Source organism: Nannobrachium achirus (assembly GCF_963921795.1).
Source record: "Nannobrachium achirus genome assembly, chromosome: 15".
NCBI classification, from domain to species: Eukaryota; Metazoa; Chordata; class Actinopteri; order Myctophiformes; family Myctophidae; genus Nannobrachium; species Nannobrachium achirus.
This window is the reverse complement of record NC_137822.1, coordinates 14,799,556-14,812,174: the sequence shown is the minus strand read 5'-3', so window position 1 is coordinate 14,812,174 and position 12,619 is coordinate 14,799,556. Positions and strand designations below refer to the sequence as shown.

Below are 12,619 nucleotides of genomic sequence, written 5' to 3'. Positions count from 1 at the left end.
AAATACATTTCAATTGAGTGGACCTGACTTGACTTTTACAGATTGCAGGCCTTTTTCCAGCTTGTCCGTGGATTAAAAGTTAAACACTAAACCATGGGTCTTCAACAGGGGGTCCGGGACCCCTAGGGGGGGCTTTTTTCCCCTTTTTCATATTAACCACATTAACCCTAACGTCCATATTCTGAGAACTTTAGCCTAAAATAGACGATCTTGTAGATCGGCTATTTTCGGCAAAGAGGTTAGGTGTAGAGGGGATAAAAGAGCACACTAAGTACAGAGTGAAAGGTCAAGTTTATTAAGTATTGACGGTTCAAGTGGTTAAATAATCCAAAATACACTGATGATTGTGCGGTCAAACAATGAAACTATATGGAATCTGGGGGTCCCTGCTTCATCTCTCGCTCAGCTAAGGGGTCCTCGGGCCTGAAAACGTCGAAGACCCCTGCTGTACAGCGGTTCTCATCCCTTCAACTTTTTTCTTACACCCCTTCTGACAAGACTTGGAGAAAGATTCAGTTTTTTCTTTTTTTGGAACTGGCAAAGTTAAAATAAGGCAGAACCCTTCTTAAGAACAATGGAAGAATGGAAGGAGAGCAGGGGCGTCAATTGGGTATGGCAGGGGTATGCAGCTGCCATACCCTGGGTCCAGGGGGAAAATAAAAGTTACTTTTAAATATAAATCCATGAATGTCTCTTTGTATATCTGTGCTGGTTATTAGGTTGTTAAATTACAGTAAAATAACTACAAATGTAAAATTTAACATAATGGTCACTTTAACAAGGTAGGCTATTATAATTATATTCTCCACACTTGTATTCTCCCCATCTTGACAAAATGTTATATTCCCAGGTTCCGCAGGTCAGCTGCACAGGTGCAATGCATTATTGTTAATTGTGGCACATTTTACTAACATGCCAAGTTTAGCTGCACTTGAACAACCATTCCAGGCTGCCATATCCAGCCAGAAACCGTAGAAACCTGTGTAAAAAACTGTCAAAACTCGTTCTTTTCAGACATTGTGAAAATAGCAGATCTACATGCTCACAACGCCTTGCAGCGTTTCACAATAGAACCGTGTTATACAAAATGTAATGCCTCTTTTCCATGAGGACTCCCATCTTTGCCATACCCTAGCTTTTGCTGAACTGACGCCACTGAAGGAGAGAGAAAGATGGGTTAGGAGGGAGGGATGGAGGGATGGAGGGAGGGAGGGAGGGCGGGAGGTGAGGAGGAGGGTTGTGAAAATTGCCGTTGGCCGCCACCCAGGGCCCAGTCTTTGTGGTAATGAAGGGTTAGAAGCAACGTTATTGCTCCCAGATGCCGTGCGGCTTCTCCGTAGCCCTTTGATGCACAGCCCAAGTCACCAGGACTGTTCTATCGGACTCGACGCACGCACGCAACGCGCGCACGCATGCGCGCACACACACACACACACACACACACACACACACACACACACACACACACACACACACACACACACACACACACACACACACGCAGACATTCAATCTCCTCCTAAAACAACATGGTTGCTGTAAACAGCTATCTTTTGGTCTCCCCCACCAAAGCAACTCAGATGTGTTTCGCTGTGTTAGATATGGTTTTTACGTGCTGTTTATTTGAGTGTGTGTGTGTATGTGTGTGTGTGTGTGTGTGTGTGTGTGTGTGTGTGTGTGTGTGCGTGCGTGCGTGCGTGCGTGCGTGCGTGCGTGCGTGCGTGCGTGCGTGCGTGCGCGCGTGTGTGTGCATGTGTGTGTGTGTGTGTGGGGCCCTTGTTTGGACTAGTCGTAGAGTGGCCCACGTGAAGTGTGTGTTTATAAATTCAATAGTGAACTTCCTCTGCCTCTCATAATGAGTCTACTATTACTCACTAGCAAAACAAAACCATGGAACGCTGCTCCACGCACACACCGAGCTGCACGCTGGATAGATGACCTGCCTGAGTGGATGGTGCATGCGCGCGTTCGTGTGTGTGTGTGTGTGTGTGTGTGTGTGTGTGTGTGTGTGTGTGTGTGTGTGTGTGTGTGTGTGTGTGTGTGAGCTTGTCATTCCGTACCGCTGCTTAGCTGACTGCACTGCTTTTTATGTGAGCATATGGACAATCACTCAATCTGTCTGCAACCCCACCTCACGCACTCTCTCTCTCTCTCTCTCTCTCTTTCTCTCTCTCTCTGTCTGTCTGTCTGTCTGTCTCTGTCTCTCTCTCTCTCTCTCTCTCTCTCTGTCTCTCTCTCTCTCTCTCTCTCTGTTTCTTTCAATTGACACTCACTTTCCCCAAATTTCATCCACCTCCCCTCCCCTCCCCTCCCCTCCCATCCTCTTTCTCCTTTTCCTGACTTGAGTTACTGGCCAAGGAATAGGAAAAAGTATGAATCAGTCCAAAGTTACTCACACAGCCTAGGGGGAAGTGCTGAAGGAGGAGGGGTGGGGAGGAGGGAGGGGGGGGGGGTGTTTAACCATGCACTTATGCCTGATTTATACTTCATCATAACGGCGGAGTCCCGCTGCAAATATAGACGATCTGCTATTTCCAGAAAAAAGGGAAAAGAAAAAAAGCTTTTAAAATGTTTGTGCATTTGGGGAATTTTGGCCCCATAATGACATGCCCAAAATCAGAACGCCGGAGTTGGAGCGGTGGTTAACCACTTAAACCCTATGTGTGCTACTTACAGTCCACTGGGGTCCCCCTAGGGTCCACACTGGGTCCTCTCCTGCTTTCCCCCTACACCAACACTATGGGGTGAAAATAGGCAATTTGCTATATACGTGCGACGAATGTTATGCCTATTTCTAACCTATAATGTTGGCCAAATGTTCACCTATTTATTGCACGCCCAGAATAAGGATGCTAGGGTTTGTGTGGTTAAAGAGCAGTGGTGGAAAAGGTACTCACATTTTCTACTTAAGTAAAAGTATAAATACTGCATTGTAGAAGTACTCTGTTACAAGTAGATGTCTAGAATTCAAAATTGACTTGAGTAAAAGTACAAAAGTACTGGCATCAAAATGTACTTAAAGTACTAAAAGTACAACATGTTTGAAAATAGCAGATCTACAGGCATTGAGCTTGTAGATCGGCTATTTTCAAATAGCCACGGTATAAAATAGGGCTAAAGTGGATTATGTATCTTTTATAATGTTATAATTTATATCTGCAAAGTAAATAGTAATCAAATAATTGTAGTGGAGTAAAAGTACAATATTTGCATCCGAGATGTAGTGGAGTAGAAGTAAAAGTATTGGAAATTGGAAATACTCAAGTAAAGTACAAATACCTCTAAACTGTACTTAAGTAAAAGTACTTAGTTACCTTACACCACTGTTAAAGAGAGACAGATGGAGAGAGAGGGGGGGGGGGAGAGAGAGAGAGAGAGAGAGAGAGAGAGAGTGACAGATAGACAGATAAACTAAGACAGACTGTGTAGGAGATATAGGAGTGGAGCTGGTGTGGCCTCACCGCCCCTATAAATGACATCTGTACTTTGTAGTCTGTGACAACTGCTTGTTTAGTCTCCTGTATATAGAGGACACCTGGGTGCACTGGTAGCACTCTGTGTGCGTGTGTGTGCGTGTGTGTGTGTGTGTGTGTGTGTGTGTGTGTGTGTGTGTGTGTGTGTGTGTGTGTGTGTGTGTGCGCGCGCGTGTGTGTGTGTGTGTGTGCGCGCGCGTGCACGTGCATGTGTGCGTGTGTGCACATTTAGGGGATATGACCATTTGGCTACACAGGTCATAAATCCCATGATGAGAGAGGAGTCTGGTCACATACCCCCTCTGTGTGCACGCACGCACACACACACACACACACACACACACACACACACACATGCACGCACACGCACGCACGCACGCACGCACGCGCGCGCACACACACACACACACACACACACACACACACACACACACACACACACACACACACACACACACACACACACACACACACACACACACACGCGCACAGGGTTGGGCAGGGCAAGCTCGTGGTTAGCTAGCCAGATGGCTTTAAGGTTAGTTAGAGACTACGTTCAAACGTGCTGTTTGTACCCAAAAGGGACCTTGTGTGTATTTATATATATGTGTGTGTGTGTGTGTGTGTGTGTGTGTGTGTGTGTGTGTGTGTGTGTGTGTGTGTGTGTGTGTGTGTGTTTATGCAGCTGTACGCATTCTTTTTTTATATAGAAAGACAAACTGTCTTTGAAACTGACGTATGTCGTTATTTTAACTTCTCACAATAATAAATGAATTGTTTCAGTCAACTATAGTGTACTGTACTAGCTACGTCATGTACTGTATATACTGTAATGCACTATATCTAAATATAACAAAGTATACAGCTGTTTTTACAACAGTAGTTTGTATATTTTGTATTTATTACATCTCATGTTCAACAACAGTAATATCACTTATTTTTTCGGTTCCCTCAACATATAGCACAATAATAACAAAAGATCTATGCCATCCAGGTTGGCTACTCAGGGCAAGAAATGTACAAAAAGAAAGAAGAAGTATGTACATTAATCATAGCATGTTGTGCTGCTGGTACAGTGCAGTAAAACCTTTGAGCTTTTTTATGTAGCGGGTTCCCTGATTTATATTTAGCAATATGTCTGGTTGTCATATGGCAGGAGTACTTTTACAAGTACAAGGGATTTCTCACACACACCAGCGTGTGGGGATGACCAGAGGCGTCAGTTGGGTATGGCAAGCTATGGCAGCTGCCATACCTTGGCTAAAGGGGGAAATAATAAAATGTACTTTTCATCGTGCCTGTTGCTAAGGTCAACAAGACACCAGTCATGTTGCCATACCTTAGCTTTTTCTGAACTGATGCCACTGGAGATGGCCTTTCTCTTTTACACAGACCAACTCCAAAACCACATACACACAACCTTATATAGTATCCTCTCTCTCTCTCTCTCTCTCTTTTCCACTCTCTCCCAGTTTAGTTTTGAGCGGTGCTCCTGGAACAGGAGCTAAGCTCCAACATGTGTCTTTGTCTGGTTCCCAAACTGGTGGGAAAAACGGTCCAGGCCCTAAAGTAAACTGAAGCATGGCCTACTTATGGACTAGATATGGCCTATATCTTGGCACAAACGGCTCCGAGTGTGTTGTACGCCCAGGGTCCCATTTGGCCACGCTTTGCAGTACGCGCTGTGATTGGCTACTAGCGGGGCGCCTGATGAAATTAACTCATAATTAGCACCGCTCACTTCACACCAGGTGTGATATTTTATTACTTGCGCCAGCTCTGTCATGTCTAGCTGTCTGTGTTTACGCCCGTGGCCAATCAGGGACCAGCATTCCTGGTGATGTCACCATCAACAAGAGCGACCTGATATAAATAACAAGAGGCACTCTGCTGGAGCACTAGCAGGCCATACATGGCCACGAGTGCACAAGGCACAAGTTGGCACTTCGACAGAGTGCAGTCTAGTTTACAATGTATAGTGGAACTACACAAGAGATATGAATGAAGACATTTAATATGTAAGCCATTTACCATGAGAGGGAGTGGGTTGTTGGCTGATTTACCACTGTTTCAGGGTTGTGGTACGACCCTCGAATGGTAAATTGCTTTTCTACCACTTCTACCATATAAATGAAAGAAAACACAGTAGTAACTTGCAAGGTTACAACTGCAACACAACAGTGGGCGGGGTCCATGAGCCAACTCAAGGTTGTTGACTGATTTACCACTGTTTTAAGCCAATCAGAATCCAGTATCTGAACATGTGAACACAAAAAGTGGTAGAAAGATATATATCTTCTTTGATCAGTGTGTCTTAAGCCCATTGTTGTAAGATGGTGTCATGGGCCGAAAATAATATAAGTAAAAAGTAGCATCGAACAACACTCTCTCTCTCTTTCTCTTTCTCTCTCTCTCTCTCTCTCTCTCTCTCTCTCTCTCTCATATCACACTGTCTGTCTGTCGCCCCCTGCAGGAGAAAGAGAAGAAGTACATGTTGGCGGTGGACAACCTGAAGCTGAGGGATGTGGAGAAGGGCTTCATGTCCAGCAAGCAGATCTTTGCCCTCTTCAACACCGAACAGAGGTCATACACACACACGCACGCACGCACGCACGCACGCACGCACGCACGCACGCACGCACGCGCGCACACACACACACACACACACACACACACACACACACACACACACACACACACACACACCAATAACCATAAATGTATGCACCACATAGATACATTGAGTCATATAGGCTTAGCAATAATAACATCGTTACTGTCGGGTTTCAAATTTGCATGTTCTTTCGCAAAGTAAAGCCCTGCTTCATCATACAAGGCTGTCACACAAAAGTAGTGAAAACAGCAGATCTACAAGCACACAACGCCTTGCGGTGCGAGGCGCTGTGTGCTTGTAGATCGGCTGTTTTCACTAGTTTAAATCGTTTTTCAAATGATAAATACAAAACAAACGGTTTTTGACATACAAGGTTTCCACCCGACAACGACGATATCGTACATTAAATGCAATAGAAATGCAATTTTGAATGATCTGCACAGTTGAAATAATGTGTGTGTGTGTGTGTGTGTGTGTGTGTGTGTGTGTGTGTGTGTGTGTGTGTGTGTGTGTGTGTGTGTGTGTGTGTGTGTGTGCACGTGCGTCCATGCGTGCGTGTGCACACAGGAATGTGTATAAGGACTATCGTCAGCTGGAGCTGGCCTGTGAGAATCAGGAGGACATCGATGGATGGAAGGCATCCTTCCTCAGGGCTGGAGTTTATCCTGAACGTGTGGCGGTATGATTTCATCTTGCACACACACACACACACACGCACACACGCACACGCACACGCACACACACACACACACACACACACACACACACACACACACACACGCGCACACACACACACACACACACACACACACACACACACACACACACACACAATGCGTCCTGTGCTCCATTTCTCGTTCAAAATATTATTAAAACAGTCTACTTGGATTTTTAATGCTTTAATTGTCTTTCTCCTAATTTCTAACTTGTCCCAATGTTTTTTTGTCATCCATTACTTCGTCTGCATCTTTTAGGAGAAGGAAAGCAAGGTACGGTATGTAGTGTTAGGCTCTACCACATCCTACATAACTTTATCTATATCAATAAATGAACTGAATTGTTGTTGTTGGATAAGATTTTGTCCAAAATAACAATTCTTCTAATTGTGTTAGACCTCTTGTAAATTAAGCAATGCCGATGTTTAACAATGATTTAACTCTTGAGACTGTAACATGAAACCATGAAAACATGTGGGCAGCAGTGGCTCAGGGGTAGAGAAACCGTCATTAGAACACGGAGGGTTTCCGAAAGGTTCCCGGGCTCCCCCAGAGTTAGTGTCGAAGAGTCCTTGAGCAAGACTCTGAACTTGCATGGTTTCCTCCGCCATCGTTGTATGAATGTGTGTGTGAATTGCTGAATGTAAAGCGCCTTGGATAAAGGCGTTATATAAATGCACTATTTACCATGTTACGTTCTCAAGAGTTGAAGATCTATAAGGGTCCATTTGGTTACCAACTCTCCATCATTTAGCTGGGGACAACCTGGAGCCCCCTCAAGGACCACTGGTGGTCCCCACACTGAAAACCACTGATCTATGCTCTCGTTCTCTCTCTCTCTCTCTCTCTCTCTCTCTCTCTCTCTCTCTCTCTCTCTCTCCTCTCTCTCTCTCTCTCTCTCTCTCTCTCAGAGTGATGGTGGGGATGAGAACGGTTCAGACAACTTCATGCACAGCATGGATCCTCAGCTGGAGCGCCAGGTGGAGACCATACGCAACCTGGTGGACTCCTACATGGCCATCGTCAACAAGACCGTCCGGGATCTCATGCCAAAGTGCATCATGCATCTCATGATCAACAACGTGAGTCTAGATCAGGGGTCGTCATACAGGCACGTGCACACATAAACATCAAAGGGGGCTTGAGCCGCTGCCTTTTTATCCGTCTGTAAAAAGTGCCCTCTCCTCCAGACCATGAATGCAGTTTTTACTATGGTGAAAGAAATGCAAATTATGCCCTCTTTCCTTGCCATACCTGAAGGCAGCATTCAAGAGAATTGACTTTTCCAAACTCTCCTGAACTTGAATGCAGCATCTTACCGGTATGTTGAAAGAATTGCCCTCTCTGTGTAGAAATCCATGGTGTTACGCCACATCTCCAGTATTGAATTGATTATGCTTAGTTCAGTGTGGTATCACGCACCGAAAATAGCCGTCCTCCTGCGACGCGTTGTGAGCTTAGAGGTCTGCTATTTTCTTATTTTCATCATAAGTAAATATAGCTACTGAATGTCTCCAGGTTTTCTTCAGAATATGTATGACACTTATTTACTCTGACACTATGGCATGTATTAGGAGTCCACTAGTGGTGGTTCTCAAATGTTTTATTTGCAAGGACCCCTATAAGTGTCCTTGCAATGGAACACTATAAGTACACACTCAGTTACAGACCTGTTATGGTGGTCATTCACTGTTATGTGTTTCTGGTAATATTAGTGTCTTCTCATTTAGTATGTCCGTGGCAAAAATATATATCGTCGTTGTCGGGCGGAAACCTCGTATCTCCAAGTTTCAAATGTGTACGTTCTTTCGCAAAGCAAAGCCCTGCTTCATCATACAAGGCCGTCGCACAAAAGTAGTGAAAACAGCCGATCTACAAGCACACAACGCCTCGCGGCGCGAGGCGTTGTGTGCTTGTAGATCGGCTGTTTTCACTAGTTTAAATCATTTTTAAAATGATAAACGCAAAACGAATGGTTTTGGACATACAAGGTTTCCACCCGACAACGACGATATATATATTTGGACAAAAATGTCTACCACTGACCCCTGGTCTGAATCCATGATGACAAGGATCAGTCAGAGCCCCCACATGTTTTTTTAACCACACTAACCCTGGTGGTGTCCCTATTTTGGGCATGTCTTTGCAGACCCAAATTCCCCAAAAGCCTAGTTGTTTAATTTATAGACGTCATATGCTGGTATTGTACAGCAAAAGTAGCAGATCTTCAATCTTGTGAGATGGTATATTGGCTATTTCGATAGATTGCTGTGTGACTGACTGAAAATGTATCTTGACTTCATCCCATTTTGGACCTCTTCAAAACATTTTTGGATGAGAGTTGCATTTTCTTTTTTATATTTAAATCATTTTTTTTTTCTTCTAGGCTTTTCTACAACTGCCAAAATAGTTTTTTGGTTGTCTGCGCTGGCTCATTTTGTCTGATGGTATCCTGTAAACTAAAATGAATGATTCTTTGGCAATTTACTTAACTGAAAACAGCCAAGTGAATCTCTCTCCATTTCTCCCTTATAACCTCAGTCATTGCTCCAAAATAGATCAATCACTCGCTAATTTGACTCTGGTATGAGTTTACTTGGCAGGCAAAGAGCAGTCATAAGCCACGGAGCAGTGGAACACAATGGGCCTCATGCAGACACATTCTCTCCAATGTCTGATATTTTCTGCTAGTGAATTAGAAAATCTTTGAATAGCCTACAGGAGCAGAGCAGGAGTGTACAGCACTAGAACACAACAGCATGACAACACTTTAGGATCTGACAAGGGCACTCAAGGAAGTGAGGGTTTAAATAGACACAAGACTAACACATGATTGGCTGAAGACTAACAGGACACAGGTGGAGAACAATAACTAATCATAGGGAGACAAGAGAGGTAACAGTAACTAGGCCAACACAGGAAACACCAATATATTTTTCAAAGCTAACTTCTGTAACTCAAATCTTTGCTTCTGGGGGGGGTCCCTGGAAGAATATGTTTTGAGATGGGGGTCTGCGACGCATTGTGAGCTTGTATAACGTCTATTTTCAAATGCCTGAAATGTAAGCAGGGCTGAAGTGGGTAATACATGTTTTGTGATAATAATCAAAATCTAAAAAGTAGCTTGTAACTAATGTTTTCAAATAATTGTAGTGCAGTAAAAGAACAATGTTTGCCTCTGAAATGTAAGTAGGGTAGAAGTAAAAGTATTGGAAATTGGAAATACTCCAGGAAAGTAAAAGTAACTCAAAATGTTACTTGAGTAAATGTACTTAGTTACTTTACACCACTGCTAGTTCTCAAACAGGGGCTTCAATTGGGTATGGCAGGGGTATGCAGCTGCCATATGGGTCCAGGGGGGAAAATAAAAGTTACTTGAATGAATGTCTCTTTGTCTATCTGTTCTGGTTATTATGTTGTTAAATTACAGTAAAATAGCTACAAATGCAAAATTTAACAAAATGGTCACTTTAACAAGGTATTATAATGATATTCTCCACACTTGTATTCTCCCCATCTTGACAGAATGGTATATTCCCAGGTTCCGCAGGTCAGCTGCACAGGCGCGTGCAAGACACCAGTCATGTTGCCATACCTTAGCTTTTTCTGAACTGACGCCACTGTTCTCAAATTATATATCCACCTGTTTCCGCGGGAGTTTACTGGAGATTATTTGGACCTGTTTGGACCACACTTCCGGTTTAACAGCAGACATACAAGCTCACGTCGCGTCGCAGATGCAGCCTGTTGTGAGCTTGTAAATCACACCCGGCTGCGGTGCCGGAAGCTCGGACAGGGTTGCCAGATCAGAATGACAGTTTCCAGCCCAAGCACAACTTAAAACCAGCCCAATTCAATAAAAAACAGCCCAAATCGGCCAAACCCATTTTAAACCGGAAAATCAAACCGCAAATCCGAGTTTGAAACACAATATATAGGCCTATGAATACAATATTTTCCTCCCGCACCGGCATTAAACCGATGACAGTGACACACTACATGCAGCTTCACCCCTAGATGGATCAGTATCCATCTCCCGCCCTACGTACTCACAACATGCCCGTTATTGGATCAAATAAATGTCCGGTCTAGAGTGGATACGGAAACAGTGCATGCATTTATGGGTGTTAAGGACTGGATACAGTGAGTAGGTGGGTTATAGACCCGATCAGAGCACTGAGCAGTAGAAAGAAACCATGTTTTACACACTGTACTGCGTGAAAAACCTGGTGTCTTGAGGTTAATAAAACCAGCCAAATTTTAAGTGCCCGCAAAATGCTATTTTTTCCAGCCCAATGAGTTTTAAAATAGCCCAATTGGGCGGAAAACCGCCCAATCTGGCAACACTGAGCTCAGTACAGCGTCTGCGCAATGCACTGTGGGGCGTTGGAAACTCGTGGATACTGTATACTCTCAGTCTCATTCACTCACCCACCCCATCTCTCTTTCTCTGTCTCTCTCTCTCTCTCTGTGTCTCTCTCTCTCTCTCTCTCTCTCTCTCTCTGTGTCTCTCTCTCTCTCTCCTCCAGACCAAGGAGTTCATCAACGCAGACCTGCTGGCCCAGCTGTACTCGTGCGGCGACCAGGGCACCCTGATGGAGGAGTCGGAGGACCAGGCGCGCCACCGCGACGAGATGCTGAAGATGTACTACGCCCTGCGGGAGGCGCTCAACATCATCGGGGACATCAGCACCTCCACCGTCAGCACCTCCATGCCCCCGCCCGTGGACAACTCCTGGCTGAGCCCTGGAGGAGGAGGAGGCTCAGGGGGAAGGTAAGGAAGATGGGTGGATGGATGCAGGCACGTGCACACAACATAGACATCAAAGGGGGCTTGAGCCCTTGCCTTTTATCCGTCTGTAAAAAGTGCCCTCTCCAGACCATGAATGAAGTTTTTTACTATGGTGAAAGAAATGCAAACGCCCTCTTTCCATGCCTTACTTGAAGGCAGCATTCAAGAGAATTGCCTTGTTCAAACTCTCCTGAACTTGAATGCAGCATCTTATGTTGAAAGAATTGTCCTCTGTGTAGAAACCCATGCCGTTACGCCACATCTCCAGTATGGACTTGATTATGCTTAGTTAAGTGTGGTATCAAGCAAGAAAATAGCTGACCTCCAAGCTCACAACACCTCGTGCTCCGACGCATTGTGAGCTTGGAGGTCTTATCTAAGGAGGTGCAACTTGACCAGACCTGTATGGTTGATGCACCGATCTAATTAACAGGCCCCTGATTAACATTAATCAGCGGCCAATGCGGCATCAACATGTGTCTATCTATGGACGAGGCTCCACCTAGAGGATAATGAGAACTGTCACACAGGTGTTTGGAATCGATCAATTAGGCCAGACTAAAAACAGTCAGATGGCTGAAGGCTATGCTCTTATTTTAATGTCGAAGCCCATTTAATAAAGGATTCTAAAATTATTAATCAGTATGTGTAAGTATGTGCAAGTGCATACATAGTTGCAGCATGTGTGCTTCATGTTGTATGCTGTTTGAACATTAATGTGTGCAACCACAAATGGCAAATAAGCCCTCTGTCCCTCTCTCTCCCCCCTACCACTGTAATACTTGTTTGGAAACCATGGTCTTGTTTCTACACTTCTCTGTCCAGGTCTCCAGCCACCAGTCCAACTCCAAATAGAAGGGCTCCTCCGGGACCCCCAGCCCGCCCCGGCTCTCGTGGACCACCTCCTCCAGCTGGGGGACCACCAGTCCCCTCTCGCCCGGGGGCTTCTCCTGACCCCTACGGTGGCGCCCCACCAAATGTACCCTCCAGGCCGAACCGCGCGCCCCCAAATGTGCCCAGGTAA

General features: G+C 44.9%; 1 protein-coding gene across 1 annotated transcript in view; it reads left to right on the top strand.

The window, feature by feature from the left end:
• dnm1a (dynamin 1a) overlaps nt 1–12,619 on the top strand; it is a gene marked incomplete at both ends in the record, with an annotated part of 104,232 nt that overhangs the window by 85,875 nt on the left and 5,738 nt on the right. Inside the window, 6 exons of the mRNA XM_080743262.1 lie at nt 5,947–6,056; nt 6,655–6,766; nt 7,062–7,076; nt 7,715–7,885; nt 11,333–11,577; nt 12,421–12,615. Of these exons, the coding sequence (XP_080599388.1) occupies nt 5,947–6,056; nt 6,655–6,766; nt 7,062–7,076; nt 7,715–7,885; nt 11,333–11,577; nt 12,421–12,615 (848 nt within the window). The remainder of the gene's footprint in view (nt 1–5,946; nt 6,057–6,654; nt 6,767–7,061; nt 7,077–7,714; nt 7,886–11,332; nt 11,578–12,420; nt 12,616–12,619) is intronic.